General features: G+C 48.0%; 2 protein-coding genes across 2 annotated transcripts; both read right to left on the reverse strand.

The window, feature by feature from the left end:
• Window positions 1-6477: 6477 nt before the first annotated feature.
• Window positions 6478-7440, reverse strand: F5891DRAFT_1149286 (pyrroline-5-carboxylate dehydrogenase rocA; the record flags this gene model as incomplete). The annotated part of the gene is made up of 4 exons (XM_041365089.1): window positions 7025-7440; window positions 6883-6975; window positions 6719-6832; window positions 6478-6651 (listed from the first exon to the last, which is right to left on the reverse strand). Exons 1-4 carry the CDS (start codon window positions 7055-7057, stop codon window positions 6478-6480), a joined length of 414 nt encoding a protein of 137 aa, XP_041223292.1. The 5' UTR covers window positions 7058-7440.
• A 7529-nt stretch (window positions 7441-14969) lies between these two features.
• On the reverse strand, window positions 14970-16404 carry F5891DRAFT_1241468 (Cys/Met metabolism PLP-dependent enzyme-domain-containing protein; the record flags this gene model as incomplete). Its single annotated transcript, XM_041369728.1, has 8 exons — window positions 14970-15039; window positions 15081-15389; window positions 15436-15679; window positions 15731-15796; window positions 15840-16045; window positions 16072-16122; window positions 16174-16304; window positions 16360-16404. Coding segments are annotated over 8 exons (1122 nt in total), but the record flags the coding sequence as incomplete, so codon positions are not given.
• Window positions 16405-16718: the final 314 nt, after the last annotated feature.

A 16718-nucleotide genomic window follows, 5' to 3' on the forward strand; every position in this document is an offset into this window, starting at 1 on the left:
TCACTGGTGGTGGATATTTGAAAAAGTGCCAGGCTGAAAGCCAGCTGTGAGGTTGGGACTGGGGTTGTGAAAAAATTCGGAGGACACTCAGATTGGATGACATGCATTGATACCTACATATTATGGATCAAGAGCATCTTAATGCGACGAACCTGTCCAATAGGCTTTCAATATTAATCATATAGAAGAAAAGTTCCAGATGAAGTTCGCAAGTTCTGGGGTGTTAGATCTGGCCGAGGTCGAAACGTAAATACCTTATCTATATAGGGCAAACTCGGACACTGACTCGGCACGAGTCAAGATTTGGTGCGTGTGACAGGTCACAGCGGACACACCGAGCTCCATACTAAGTACTACCAAAGTTCAGCCTGATGATTGTGATGCAACTTTCGTTGTGCCATACATATGTATGTATTTACTTACTTGCACCCATGGATATCAAGGTTGTTGCATGATGAACAATGCTAAAATTTCTCGAGCGCTTGCACGAACCACGTTCCATTACTCTAACTTGAACGTGGCTGAATGATTAGCGCTGCCTTGAGGCTTGTAGACCAGTCAACTTGTGGTCCTACCGAGTACTCTCCCCTCCCTCTAATTCTCGCATTGATTTTCCTCAAGCTGATCTCAATTTTTGACTGTTCGCAATGAGCCAAGACCACAGGCAGGAACCTCCTCCAGAGGCCAATGAATCCAGAGAACCAACTGTAACTGCTGGCGAGAGCTCGGTACGTGCCCTAATGACATCGCTGTCGACAAGCGCTGATGACATCGTCGCTGCCTCGCGCATCTTTCATCCAGAACCAGCACCGTAGCGGCTGCGGTCTCGGTCAGGCCCTGCGGAAAGTGAAGAAGAATGTGACTAAAAAAGTTTCTGTACGTCGGCCTGAATGCTGAAGGAGCTAGAATATAGCTGATATTGTGCAGAAACGCTTCAAGCGTTCCCGCCGTCAAATCCCTACCGTCCAGAACGCCGATCATGGAGGTGCTTCATCGAATCAGAATGTCGAAGTAAGTAGTTATTATTTCGATCTTGGACTTGTCTGAGGGTCTACCAAGGATGCGTCGCGTCTGCATCCTTCCGATGGCGACAAAGCCGCCACATCTGAAATCTAAGTGGCTGTGTGATTGAAGGAGCATCCGGAGAGCCTGCTTCAAAGGTATCTACGCCAAACGATCTAGTTTTCATTTCTAAATTTTGGTGGTCGTGCAGGTCCTTAACGCCCCTCTTGGCGTGGAAGAAATTCCGGATCCCCAATCAATTGATGATAAACTTCGGGGTACCCGTGAGGATATGGAAAGTGTGAGACTACTCGGGGGACAGGTCACTTCTGCGTTATCCAAAGCCAAGGATGGGTCAAAAGATCTCGCTGCCGCAGACGATTTCCAGGCCACATATATTCAACCACTCGAGATTTTCAACACTGTCATCAAGAAACTTGCGGATGTACGGGCCGTTCTTCTTGGTTGGAAGCAAGCTAATCAGGTTGTTTAGGTACATCCTTACGCAAAGATGGTGCTGGGTATGCTGTCTGCTGCATCCAAAGTACGTGTAGTTTGCCCTCCTGTTCAGCAGTTGTTGACTCTATGTAGATCATTCTCGCTCAAACGGAACGCGACCAATCGATACAATCTCTTTTCGAGAAACTAGAAGAAGTTTACCGCTTCATGTCACTCAAGGACACTCTTGGCCAGATTTCATCCCAGCGCGTGATCGCTGGACGAATTGCTCAACAGACTCTAGATTGCGCGCGTTTCATCAAAGACTACTCAAAGGACAAGAGCTTTTGTAAGTCATCGAGTTGTTGCATTCCGCATATTGTGAATCTCGAACCATTATGACAGGGAAGAGACTCAGGAAAAATGCTGTCTCAGAGGCGGATTATCTGATCACACGGTACAACAAGACTTTGGATGAGCTTATGCAACAATTTCGGGACCAAGCCCTTCGTGACATAGCCGATCTTGTCCAGTTTACGAGTAAGAATTCGGACGTTCTTCTGACTTTCCATCCGCTCATACGCCTTCAGATGATGAACTGGGTGAGAAACTGGATCTCAGCGATATGCCTTATGCAGCAGACGCGGGACTAGACACCACGAAACAATGCCTACCAGAGACGCGCACAACCATTCTCTCGCAGATCACTGAATGGATCAACGACAGCAGAGATACTGCTGAGCGCGTGTTGTGGCTATCTGGCCCTGCGGGCACGGGCAAATCAGCCATCGCTCACACAATCGCTAACTGGTTCAACGACTCGGGAGGTCTTGGTTCGTGTTTCTGCTTTGACAAGCGCTCTGGAGCAGACGAGCGTCATAAAAAAGTCTTCTCCACCATTGCTCGCGACCTTGCTGACCGCGATCCGGAGTTCCGACGAACATTGGCGAATGCAGTCGGACATACCAAGGCGCTCAAGAATACGACAGATATCATCCAGCAGTGGCGCAAGCTGTTGATGGAACCGTCAAAGAAGTTTTCCGGGTCGAGTGTGGGACCCGTCTTGATTGTGATCGAGGCGCTGGACGAGAGCGGCGGCGTCGAGACGCGGCGTAACCTTCTTCGCATACTTGCCGGTAAACTGGAGGCCGAAGGTCTTCCCCAAATCACCGAACTCCCATCCAACTTTCGGATTCTTGTTACCTCTCGCGCGCTTCCTGATATCACTTCTGTATTTCAGGATACTCCACATATTAAACAGTTATCCATGGACGACATTTCAAAAAAGGACTCGAAGAAAGACATCCGTACTTTTGTGTCCCACGAGCTGAAAGAGGTGTCCGGTCTTGGGAACGAACAGTTCGCAGCCCTCGCTAACAAAGCTGGTGGGCTATTCGAGTGGGCGCGTCTTGCATGCAACTATATCCGAGACATCCCTACTGGCTCACGCGCAATTGATCGTTTCAATGATGTCGTGTCCCACGATCATGGAGTGCAGGAAAACTTGTTGTATGGCATGTATGAATTCATTTTAAGAGAGAACATGCGGAAGGACAAACACATGACAGAAGGTGGTTATCAGCAAACGCTAGCGAAGTTTCATTCCGTGATGGGACAAATACTTGGCTCAGCCGAACCGCTCTCTTTAGATGCCCTGAATGCCATGCGGCGCCATTTTCGAGATGAAAGCGAGCGTTACGAAGTGGAACTCGTGGTAGCACACATGGGATCCCTGCTAAGCGGGACCACCAACTCATCCAGCCCCATCCGACCCCTTCACGCGTCCTTCCGCGAATTCCTGACAAACAAATCATCCAGCGGAGACTTTTTTGTGGACATGTCGAACTCGCAACGCAATCTTGCTTTTGCGTCACTTCGAGTGATGGAACAAGACCTTCGCTTCAATATGTGTGATTTAAAGTCTTCGTACCTCCCCAACAGTGAGGATACCGGGCTGCCGGACAGAGTCGCAACACACATCTCCTCGCACCTGTCCTATTCCTGTCGATTTTGGGTCACGCACGTCCGAGCAACAGACTTTGACACGCAGCTCGCCAAGGAAATAGGATCATTCCTCGACAACGAGCGATTACTCTTCTGGATCGAAGCACTCGGCCTCCTCAATGCACTCAGCAGCGCAGTCGCTGTACTTCCACTCATTACCCAGTGGCTGAAGGTGAGAACAGAGTCACCTGGTGGCGTCAGGCGAAGTGCTCACGCGCAAACACAGGGCCAATCTGGATATGAAAATGTCTTGTCCACTGCAACGGATGTGCAGAGATTCGTCCAGCTTTTTGCCAGCATGATTTTGTACAGCACGCCGCATCTATATGTATCAGCGCTGCCATTTTCCCCTACAAAGTCCACGATAGCTACAACGTTTGCTGCAAGATTTCCGAACACTCTTCGTCTGATGGATGGACGTCTCGTGAACTGGACGGCTATTCTGACCGTGATCAGTGGGCACACTAAGCCGGTTTGGTCAGTCTCGTTCTCGCCCGATGGCACTCGCATCGTGTCTAGTTCAAAAGATTCCACTGTCCGGGTGTGGGATGCAGCAACAGGGCTGCCATTGGGTGAGCCCTTCCGAGGGCACACTGATGAGGTTTGGTCAGTCTCGTTCTCGCCCGATGGCACTCGCATCGTGTCTGGTTCAAAAGATTCCACTGTCCGGGTGTGGGATGCAGCAACGGGGCTGCCATTGGGTGAGCCCTTCCGAGGGCATACTGGTTCAGTTTACTCAGTCTCGTTCTCCCCCGATGGCACTCGCATCGTGTCTGGTTCAAGAGATTCCACCGTCCGGGTGTGGGATGCAGCAACAGGGCTGCCATTGGGTGAGCCCTTCCAAGGGCACACTAAGCCGGTTTGGTCAGTCTCGTTCTCGCCCGATGGCACTCGCATCGTGTCTGGTTCAAGAGATTCCACTGTCCGGGTGTGGGATGCAGCAACGGGGCTGCCATTGGGTGAGCCCTTCCGAGGGCACACTAATTCGGTTTCGTCAGTCTCGTTCTCGCCCGATGGCACTCACATCGTGTCTGGTTCAAGAGATTCCACTGTACGGGTGTGGGATGCAGCAACGGGGCTGCCATTGGGTGAGCCCTCCCGAGGGCACACTGATGAGGTTTACTCAGTCTCGTTCTCGCCCGATGGCACTCGCATCGTGTCTGGTTCAAGAGATTCCACTGCCCGGCTGTGGGATGCAGCAACGGGGCTGCCATTGGGTGAGCCCTTCCGAGGGCACACTAATTCGGTTTCGTCAGTCTCGTTCTCGCCCGATAGCACTCACATCGTGTCTGGTTCAAGAGATTCCACTGTACGGGTGTGGGATGCAGCAACGGGGCTCCTATTGGGTGAGCCCTTCCGAGGGCACACTGAATCGGTTGAGTCAGTCTCGTTCTCGCCCGATGGCACTCGCATTGTGTCTGGTTCTTGGGATTGCACTGTCCGGGTGTGGGATGCAGCAATGGGGCTGCCATTGGGTGAGCCCTTCCGAGGGCACACTGATTCGGTTTACTCAGTCTCATTCTCGCCCGATGGCACTCGCATCGTGTCTGGTTCAAGAGATTCCACCGTCCGGGTGTGGGATGCAGCAACGGGTCTGCCATTGGGTGAGCCCTTCCGAGGGCACACTGATGAGGTTTGGTCAGTCTCGTTCTCGCCCGATGGCACTCGCATCGTGTCTGGTTCAAGAGATTCCACTGTCCGGGTGTGGGATGCAGCAACAGGGCTGCCATTGGGTGAGCCCTTCCGAGGGCATACTGGTCCGGTTTCGTCAGCCTCATTCTCGCCCGATGGCACTCGCATCGTGTCTGGTTCACAAGATTCCACTGTCCAGGTGTGGGATGCAGCGACGGGACTGCCATTGGGTGAGCCCTTCCGAGGGCACACTGGTCCGGTTTGGTCAGTCTCGTTCTCGCCTGATGGCACTCGCATCGTGTCTGGTTCAGACGATTCCACTGTCCGGGTGTGGGATGCAGCAATGGGGCTGCCATTGGGTGAGCCCTTCCGAGGGCACACTGATGAGGTTTTGTCAGTCTCGTTCTCGCCCGATGGCACTCGCATCGTGTCTGGTTCAAGAGATTCCACTGTCCGGGTGTGGGATGCAGCAACGGGGCTGCCATTGGGTGAGCCCTTCCAAGGGCACACTGGTCCGGTTTCGTCAGTCTCGTTCTCGCCCGATGGCTCTCACATCGTGTCTGGTTCTTTAGATTCCACTGTCTGGGTGTGGAATTCAGCGACAAAGCAGCGATTCCAGGAACACATTAACATCCACCCCTCCGCATTCTCTTCGGGCATCCACCCCAGCACGCCTTGCAAACGCGAAACTATCGTGTCAACCATTATTCAGAACCATCCCACCATTTGCTTCGCATCAAACTTAGAACATGCACTGCAAAACCCTGATGAGCTACTCGAGGATTCCTCTCATCTTAATTCAAACCCTGTCATGCTGAAAGATGGATGGATGAAAGGAGCCCACCATCGGCTGTTTTTCTGGGTACCACCCCCTTCCCGAGAACGACCGTTTTATTATCCTGGGATTGTGTTCACAATACCCCGTGCGCAACAGATTGATTTGAGTCGCATGGCCCATGGAGAAAACTGGTCGAATTGCCGAGATGTGTGAGTTCTTAGCCTTGACTGTCCCTTGTAGTTGCTGAACCAATATTTCTAGCGCTACTTTCAAATGATCCAGTTGCAGTAATACCAGGTGTACGGTTTTGTTCTATGTCGATTCTATATCTGCTATCGAGCTTGAATTTCCAGTTGTTCGCTATCGTCGTGGTTGCAGAGTGGACAATAGCATCGCACAAGTTTCCCAAATCTAGTGTGCGCCACGATTAATGTAGAGTGACGATGGCGCGTTGAGGCCTTGGTATTTGCTGCTCTAGTGCTCTTCCTTGTTCCTCAGGATACCTAAACATTTGTCCTTCGTAAACATTTCTCATCGAAGACAAGTAACAATATGATTCTTTGATCTATACAATGTCAATTACTAGTAATTTTATGTGGATACCAATTATTGTTTGACAGGCCTTAGAAGTCCTCCGGGTCCACGAAGTTCTCCTTGATGCGTCTCGCCGAAAGGAACTGGTAGAAGATGGCTTTGTCGTTAGTTTCACTCGATCGTCCTCCTCCAAAGGGTTGTTGACACACGACCGCGCCAGTGCATTCTTCGTGGTAACAGACGTTGCCAGCAGTGTTGCGTAGCTTGTTTGCGAGAGTCAGAAGGGCTTTGTGGTCTGCGGCAAAGCTGGAGAAGAGGTTGTCAGTCAACGCATATCACAGAGACCTTAAGTGCGACCCTCCTAGAGCCAGTCAGTGTATTAGGCGAGATGTTATCGATGAGTTCCAGAGTCTTCTCATAATTCGCGTCGTCGTATACATAAACCTGAGAAGTTGTTAGTACATCTGGCCGCATTGTCGAACAGAAACCATTACAGTGATGACAGGATCAGATATTTCTTCTTTCATGGTGATTGATTCAGGATCTTTGGTTAGAATGCTGTACGGAGTAGCCCTTGGAGTCATCACCTGTAGGATCATGAGAAAAGTCGCAGGTGAGTCATACTATCTGCCTTACCGGTGCCTCCGATAAGAACATCCCCTGCCTCATCGTTGACTTTCTGGATGAAGCCAATTATGTTGTCATGAGCCGGACGACCTCTGCGAGATTATTCAGTGACTGACGCCAACACAGGTCACCCCGCTAGAATGGCGCGACCGGCAGCAGACGTAGTGGTAGTTAGCTTAATGCGCATCTATATAATACCACTGGATCTTCTATACCGGTATGGACACTACGGTCGTTCGGGTTTCGTTTCTGTATGACACCCTTACACGGACTGGCCTCACGTCCTCGGTCCAACACTCGCGATAGCGCATGAGATTTCTAATGGTCCAGGACATTCAATTCAGTTGCTGGTATGTGGTCTGTCACGCACCAAGGTATTTTATGATATGTTCTTTGACAAGCCCAAGGTATACAGCTGACAGCTGTACATAACGGTGAGAGTACAAAATTGTAGTTATACCGCTTACCTGTACATCAAACAAGTACAAATACAGGTGTTGAAACCACCATCATGGTCCATGATGTGCATGGCCATCGATGTCTATCTACAAGCGCCAGTGCGTCCATCCTATATCTCATTTAGTGTCCAAGCAGTCGCCTCATCAACCTGTTTATCTCTCACACTCGCACGTTTGGTACGCACCAGCTGACTGATTCAAGCACTGACTCGATGGGCACCTCACAGGTTATTGATGTTGCGTTATCAATAAGCTCGGTCTCGAATCCTTCTCCAACCCATGAATGCACCCATGCCAACTTCCTTCCTCCTTTTGCTGTGGACCGCTATGATCCCGTATGTCTCTGTTCCAGTCTCACTACTCTCGCCCACCTCTGATTCGCCCTTTTCTGTAAAGATATTTAGCATCACTGGAAAAGCAGAGGTGATCGATATTGAACGTCGAGGAGCCCAATTATGGACGATAAGGTGTTTTAAACCTGATCCGAAGTTCTAGCGTGAATGAACAGTCCGCTCCAGTCAAGAGGTGAGTGGAGTATCTCAAAAATCACCATCGTTGTTGATGTGAGGGCTGCTCACCGGCCGTAACGCGTTACGGATTAGCCTTTAGGGACCAAACTCGAAAATCCTCTCTCGACATCGCTTCCAACAAATCAAGCCCAACAACTGATATAAGGATGATACAGGTGAGCACATCGATGGCGCATCGCATTGCACCATTTATGATGTTCTTACGTGTTCAACGCTCCACCAATGACAAACTCTATGACACTAGTGAATGTCCTCGACGCTGATCCAGCTGATCCCTGTTCTCTTTAACATTTCCTTGCGGTGAATATATTCCGTGAGTGTTCAACTTGCTGTCTCATTCTCGATTGCGCACTGTGTGCGTGATGATATTTGTCGGGATCTAGTACTTGCAGGTAGAGATTTGTTATGATATACGAATGTATGGTAATGTCGACCTTGAATTCTATGAACGGACGTCTCAAATATTGAAGCTTTTGTGGATTCAGAAATGATTGAGGGAAGCAAAAAAGCCTTGGATGTGCATGTACTCAAAGCAGTTTGATGTCGTGGAATGAGGAAAGGTGATCTCGCTGAGTCCAAATAGGAACTGACAAACGAGCAATGATGACAACCAAAGTTGGGCGGGACGAGGAGATTTGACGCTTGTAATAATACCGATGGCTGTTAGCTGGGACGCGAGGAGAAGTAAATGCGTTGCATAGAATTGAGGAACAGTGCACAGCTGCCATCCAGAAGGGGCGTGTCAGGGTAAATATATGATAATGCAAGACGGCTACCAGCTGTTCTCACATTCAAAAATTCATCGCTCTCCAATGTCTTCACTGTCAACTTCTCGGCAACACCGAAATCTCTTTTAGACTTCAGTACGGATAGACTGTCTTTACAAGGGGGCTTCAAATCACTGTCAGCGTTAGTCATAGAGTACATCTACACCAGGAGGCCTGGCCCTCGCACCGTTGAACGCATCCAAAGAATACTTGTTCGTACTTGACTAGTACTTCGTGGTTTCACTGGTAGAGACGTAAGTCATAGCTTGTACATCTAGGAAAGTAGCCACTATGGAATCCATTGCTGACACCATCAATGATTTTGAAGGGCCACGGACAATGGATTGCATCTATGTCCTATTTTCCAGACGGTCAGCGAATGATCAGCGGATCTGATGATTGTACCTCTCGGCCATGGATGGCGTGGGTGGCAGGGCAGTATCAAGGGATGGTCGCTGGTGGTGGAGATTTGGAGAGTGCCGAGCTGAAAGCCTGTGAAGTTGAAACTGGGACTGTAAGAACATTCGAAGGACACTCGTGGGAGATCACCTGCATTCAAGATATCTGTATGTACAACACGTTGCTTGTGAGTAGATTAGACGATGAAACAATGCGAATATGGAACTTAGATACCGTCAGAGCGTCGATTTGGTGGGAGCAGTTCGAGATTCGAAGAAGCTTGCAACGATCGTAAATCTGGGATGTCCGATCAGGATCTGTTATCATCTATCCGCATTGTAGGGTTATTATCATCATGTCATGCACACTTCGTTTTCTCTCCCATCGTGTTTTTATCATCTTGTACATCTCCGGACACCAAAATTTACTATTCATATGAATTCAATATCGTGTTTCTTACTTACTAAGCGAGTGAACATTACTTGCTACCATCCACTTCCGTCGCATATTTAGTTTCTTACCAACTCTTGATAGAAACGATGTTGGTGCTCACCATAGAGCGAACTTATTCGACACGAACGGATACCAGTGCACCCTGCCCGACATTTAATGCCACCGTGACAGCATGGAACTTGGGCCGCCACCAGAGCACCGATGAGTCCTGTAGGGTGCGTTACGCTGAATTTCTCGGCGATTACCGAATGTATGGCGCTGGAAGCCAACGACACAGTAAATATTACCTGATAGCCACTAAAACATCCCGTGAATCAACGTGGAACTTACCCATTCTTCACGTGCGAATGTCTGCATCGCGTAGGGGTGGAAAACTATCGTGATGGGAGAGGGCTACGTGGGATTAGTGGAGGCGGGATCTACTGCGTGATTGGGTGAAGGAGGCTGAGCATTCGAGGTACAAAGTACGAAATAAATACTCACCTGTGCGTCTTTCCCCCAACACTGCTCATGACGACCCTGAACCTTCAATGTTCCCCCCATAGTAGCCCAACAGTGTTTCATACGTAGAGCGATTAATGGAGTGCTATCGTGGGTGTGCAGCAGGATCCGCTTTTGAAATTTCAAAGCAATATATGTGGCCATGTAGAAGCACCGCAATCAGCATACTCGCTATCAAGAACTCACCGGTTTACTAATGTGATGATGGTGAGTTGAGCTGTCACATTGCATGTTTCTGGGTCCCAGACGATGTTCTACAACGTTGGCATTGCGGTATGTGCATGTACTCAGAACAGTCTGACATGATGGGATGAGGAAATGTGGTCTTCGTAAACGTTCACATGTTTAGAGCGAAACCGATGAACGAGCAACAATGAAGTTTGAGTGAGTACTTGTGTCTGTTGCACTTCGTTGGGCAGGAAAAGGAAAACAGTCTTGGCGCTTTAGTCATGGCGCTGGCAGTGACTACCATGGCTGTGAGGAAAAGTAAGTGCGGCGGATAGAATGATGCAGGGTGGAAAGCACAGCTGCCATGTAGTAGGGTATATACATGCAAGGCGTTGCCCAAAGCCAATGGTTGCACTCACATTCAAGAATTCATTCCTCCTCGACTCGGTTCTTCGCTTCTAAAGCGCTAACCTCTCGGTAACACCAAATCCCCGTCTGTATTTCTAACGCAGATGAACTGATGTTTGACTTGATCAGGGGGCCTATCTTCAAATCACTGCCAGCGTCAGTTATACAGTGCACTGACAACGGAAGACCTCACCTTTGCAAATTTGAACGCTTCCAAAGAATACTTTGCTCGTACTATTTCACAGTTTCGCTGACGGAGACGCAGCTATGGCTTCCGCGCTGACATTGAAAGCAGCTCCCATGAGGTCGAATTTGACACCATCAATGACCTTGAAAGGTCACGGAAACTTGATCCAGTCCATATCCTATTTTCCAGACGGTCAGCGAATGATCAGCGGATCCGAGGACAAGACCGCTCGGCAATGGGACTTGAAGGCGAGCAAGGAGATTGAGGATTCGCGGAATATTTGCGAGAATGAGGTAAGGGCAGTGGCGGTATCAAGGGATGGTCGATGGGTTGTGACTAGCACTGGTGGTGGAGATCGGAGTAGTGCCGAGTTGAAAGCCTGTGAGGTTGAGACGGGGAATGTGAAAACATTCAAAGGACACTCACGGAGGATCAGATGCATTGATATATCCATGGACAGCAAGCTGCTGGCGAGTGGATCGGATGATTTTATAACGCGGATATGGAGCCTGGGCACTGGTAAACTCGTGGCTGGTCCATTCAAGAGCATCGATTGGGTGGGCGCAGTTCGATTATCCACAGATTCGAAGAAGCTCGCAGTCAAATCGTGGCTGGGAACGTATATTGAGGTCTGGGATGTCGAATCGCAAAAATTGGATGTCAGAGTGGGGAGATATGAAGTAGGAGGGCACGTCTGCGCCAATGTTCTGGACAAACAACAACAAAAACATCATAGCCGCATTCAGCTTCACCACGGACGACAATGCTAGAACAATCTACGAGTTTGACGCGTCGACGTTGAAGACTGTCGGACCTGCCTTTGAAGAGCACACCAAAGATGTCACCGGCCTAGCACTTTCATTTGACCATGCACTCCTCGCTAGTGCTTCCTTCGACAATACCATCAAGCTCTGGGATTGCGAGTCTCGCCAACTCCTCGCTTCCTTCAACGTTCAAAATCTTCTTAGACTTATCCTCTCACCCGACTCACGCCAATTAGCTTACACGACAATCACCAAAGACGACTGCAAGATCTGTATTTGTGATATTCCACCCGAGGTCCTCGCTCAGGCTTGTGTACGTATTCTCCGCAAACATATCCTGCTCATATACTAACATTCCCTTCCAGAATATTGCATGGCGCAAAAAGGTAATCTACTGCATCTGTGCATCTCATTCTTTTACTCATGACCCCACTCAGCCATCGTTATCGTTGCAGTCAGATAGTACTCGTCGTCCTCCTACTGGGCATCGCAGAGCACCAATATCTACCTTACCTGTGTCGCAGAGACCTCCACCTAAAGCAGACCCGCAGCAGCCCACTTTCCTTCGCCTCCGAAAACTTCTTCGCTTTCCACGCACGAATGCATCACAGCCAGGTCGAAAGGATCAATTTCGTGATCCCTTAGATGTATGTATCTTTCTCTTGTTTATTTCACAGTTCACTCAACGCTTGCGCTGCAGTTTCCTGCTACATTACCCTTACCTTCCTATGGCCGTCATGGAGACAGCTCTCCATCGACTCTCTTGCCTGATGGCGGGGCCCTTTTCAACTTTATTCGGTCGTTATCAGACAAGGGGAAGCAAAAGGCGCGTAAATATAAACAAGGAACTGCGCAAGTTGTCGATGTCCCTCTGGGACAAGCTACATACGTTTGTTATCTAAAATTTTGTTGGGTCATGTTCTGACTGTGTCACTCGCTAGGCTGATGTGGTCGGTGTAGACGACGGAAACCGACCATTTGTTCTCTTCTTTTGCCTCAACTGGTTCCAGAAAAAGGAGAGGAACCAGGAACCACGACCTGTCTATGATGACGAGCTCGAGGATGACGAAGAGGATGAAAATGTTCTTGATCCGGTCAGCTTACCTCCTCCCAGGTACATGAATCATATTCGTTCACGCATTCACTTGCTAACGCAGTCTTTTAGGGTCCAGCACGAAGACATTGAATTGGCAACGGTGTCACAACCAAATTTAGGACCCTCTCGCCTGGTCGAAGTAGCTCTGCCACGGATGACTGAGACAGCGCCGATCCAACCAGGTTGTGTCACTTTATAATTAAGCCACAAGGGAGGTGCAAGTTTGTGTGAGTTGGTAGGGAAGCCAAAATGCCTTGGATGTGCGCATACTCCGAGCGGTGTGGGGGGATGAGGAAAGGTGATCTCGCCAAGTTCAAAGCGAAATCGACAAACGAGCGACGATAAAGTTGGGTAATAGATCAATTGATGATTTACATAATAACCTTCAAGGGTCACGAATATTCTATTAAATCCATATCCTATTTTCCACACGGCCAGCGAATAACCAGCAAATCTGCGGACAGGACTACTCGACAATGGGATCTGAAGGTAGGCGAGGAGACTGAGGAAGCGCGGGATGTTTGCGAGATGATATTGGCTGTGGCGGTATCAAGAGACGTTCAGGGACAGCAACTATGTCGAGCAACAGATATCAGGACCTCGAGGCGACAGGTAACAAAATACCATGGAGGAGCAAGAAGGCGAAGAAAGGTGCCACTGACCGCGTCAGGCTTGAGATAATGCCCACAAAACTGCGCAGTTACTCATTAAAATAACATTGTATGCGGAGGAATCACACTACAATGCAATATGAAAGATAGTTGTTGAAACAATGTATGGGAGACCTGACTCGCAGACCGGCGAGTACTGTGAATCTCAATGATATCGCCTGACCGTGGCTCTGGGAGCTTGGATATACATAGAAGGAATCGGAGCACGCTCGAGTCCATGGCTCATTTGGCATTGGGAGGTTCCAGTGATTAGCAGTACATCAGTGAATTGATAAGTCCGTGATATTGTAGTCGTGGGAACTATAGAGGGATGTAATTCTGCTCCTGTTAAACATAACTATCTATACTGCAAGAAATTCGAGTTGTTGGTACATAGCCATGCACATCGGGGTGAACGATATTTAAAAGAGGTTTATATGTTGTACAAAATGTGAAGACAATATTTAATATTTAAACTAACATAAAGATGGGTGCACGACTTCAAATTTTGGTGGTGTTTTGTGTGTAATCCAAAATATCAAATATTCACAACCATATTCCCACAGACAATATGTCAACAAACATAAGAAATATAGTCAGATTTTTCATGTCTGCTTCAACTTAAAGTTCAATTTCCATGTAAAACTTTGGAGAAAACTTGAAGTTTTACAGATGACATGACATTAAAACTCGATTTAAATGTCAAGCTTTGGCAAAACTTCAAGTTTTCTCCAAAGTTTTATGTAAGAATCAAACTTTAAATTGAAGCAGACATGGAAAATCTGATTATATTTATTATATTTGTTGACATATTGTCTGTGGGAATATGGTTGTGAATATTTGATATTTTGGATGACACACAAAACACCACCAAAATTTGAAGTCGTGCACCCATCTTTATGTCAGTTTAAATATTAAATATTGTCTTCACATTTTGTACAACATATAAACCTCTTTTAAATATCGTTCACCCCGATGTGATGGATGTATGCAAATATAGACTACAATAAGGAGTCACTGACAAGATTGTGACGTTGCGACATCACGGCTTAGCAAGGGATCATAGCATAATTGTATCCGAATTATTAAACGTGCTTATTTATCGTAATTTAATTTTCCGATGCCAAAGTCATCCATGTCTTTATCGTGAAAAGTAGCACTAGCAATGGTTGTGATATATATTTTCACATTGCAGGATGCAACAATGTTATGACAGTGCATCACCATGGCTTGAAATTGAATGATAAGTCATGGTGCCTGATTTGTTGAGAATCCGCATTTTCCATTATTTGGGTGTTGAATTTTTTGGCGAGAGATCGCTCTATAATTTGTGTAATATTGCTACCGCTATGTAAGGTTTTCGCCAGTGTGAACAGTATTGAGAATGGTACTAATGGTCACCCAGAGCTGCTTACTACTGTATGGACAACTAAAGTACATCGCACGCGAAGGGAACGACGCAGGCGACAGCGGGAGGAAGAAAACTATATTTAGGGTAGCTGTGAGTAGATCGCTGTTGTATATGTTACTTATAGTCGTAGGGGTACTATTACATATCTTTCCTTCTTGAAAATCAGGGTGCTTGCCTCGAAGCCTGCTCAAAGTCCGCGATGATATCATTAATGTGTTCGATGCCCAGACACCTGCCCAAATAATCAGTCAAATTTGAACATTTCCATCAGACGCATCACGCACCCGGATCAAATCAGGCATGACCCCCGAAGACAGCTGCTCCTCGTCACTCAGCTGTTGGTGCGTCGTTGACGCAGGGTGGATGACAAGGGTCTTGGCATCGCCGACGTTTGCGAGATTACTAGCCAATTTTAGGCCGTCGACAACCGTGCTTGCCACGCTAACATCACCCTTGATGCCGAAGCTGAGAACACCACCAAAGGCGTTTGGGCGGAGAAGCTGCTTCGCCCTTTGGTGATACGGGTGACTCTCTAGGCCAAGATAGGAAACCCATGCGACTTTCTCATGTCTTGACAGCCACCTAAAACAATAAAAATTTATGCACAGATCAGTGCATGACAACTTACTGAGCAAGCGCTAAAGCATTTTCAGAGTGCCTTCGAGCCCTCAAGCTAAGCGTTTCAATACCTTGAATGAGCAAGAATGTGGCGAATGGGTTCAAGGCTGGTCCCAAATCACGGAGGAGCTCGACACGAAGCTTGATAGCGAAAGCGACAGCACCAAATGTGTCGTGAAAGATCAGGCCATGGTATCCCTCGGAGGGAGAAGTGAACGACGGGAACTTGCCGGAGCGTGCCCAGTTGAATTTGCCTGACAGAAAAATGAGATATGCAGATTGAAAGCATCGTGAAGTGAAAGCACCTGAATCGATGACAACACCTGCAATTGTTGTTCCATGACCTCCGATCCACTTGGTTGCACTGTGCACTGATGACCATCCATGTGAGCCGCGGATCACCTACATGCTCACCAACAATGTCTGCACCCAAATCGATGGGTCGGATGAGGTATCCTCCAATTCCAAACATATTGTTCACAATTAAGGGGATGCTGTGATCATGTGCAACCTGTTGATTTGACATGAGCAGCAGTCCATTGACAATGATTAGCATGCGCACTTTCGCCATGATATGGTAGTAAGACGCTGACAGGTGAACCTTTGAACTGGTTGTATGTCTTCAAGCGACCTCATCAGTTAAAACAATCCCTTGACTCCTGAAAATAATAGACTTACCCCTCCGTAGAGATATGATCTGTTGCCGAGATGTCAATCGGGGATCTGGACCTGAGAGATTGGACCTTACGTTGAAACGATGTTGTCACCTGCACTGGCTATCGTGGAAATAGCAAGGAATTGCGCAGACTGACTCCCGGAGGCCGTTGCGACAGCTGCAACACCACCTTCAAGGGCAGCCATTCGAGTCTTGAAGACATCCTATATAAATAGAAGTACTTGGTTGTAGAGGAGGATTGATGAAGGAATCACATACGACAGTGGGGTTGCCAATACGAGAATGAATGTGTCCAAAGGCCCTGTATACTAATGTTCCGTTGAGTTCAATTCGCTTGTCATACCCGATGAGGCTGAAATGCTCTGCGCATCCACATCTTCCTGAAATTCGGAGGGAAGGTCAGAGAAAGAAACCTATTCACTATAATGCAGAGAGGTAAACTAGTAGAGACCGTCCTGTACTTTAAGTCGGACTCGAGTCTTTGAAGAAAACATTCTATGTCTCGTGACCGTGACAGCAGTCTCAAGGCTTTAGAATTCAATAAGTACAAACAACCATCGCGAGAACAGGTACAACTTGAAGTTTGCGATCTGAGAAAAAATGTCTGGCAGTTCGTA

Source organism: Suillus fuscotomentosus (genome assembly GCF_016647785.1).
Source record: "Suillus fuscotomentosus strain FC203 chromosome Unknown F5891scaffold_44, whole genome shotgun sequence".
Taxonomy (NCBI): Eukaryota; Fungi; Basidiomycota; class Agaricomycetes; order Boletales; family Suillaceae; genus Suillus; species Suillus fuscotomentosus.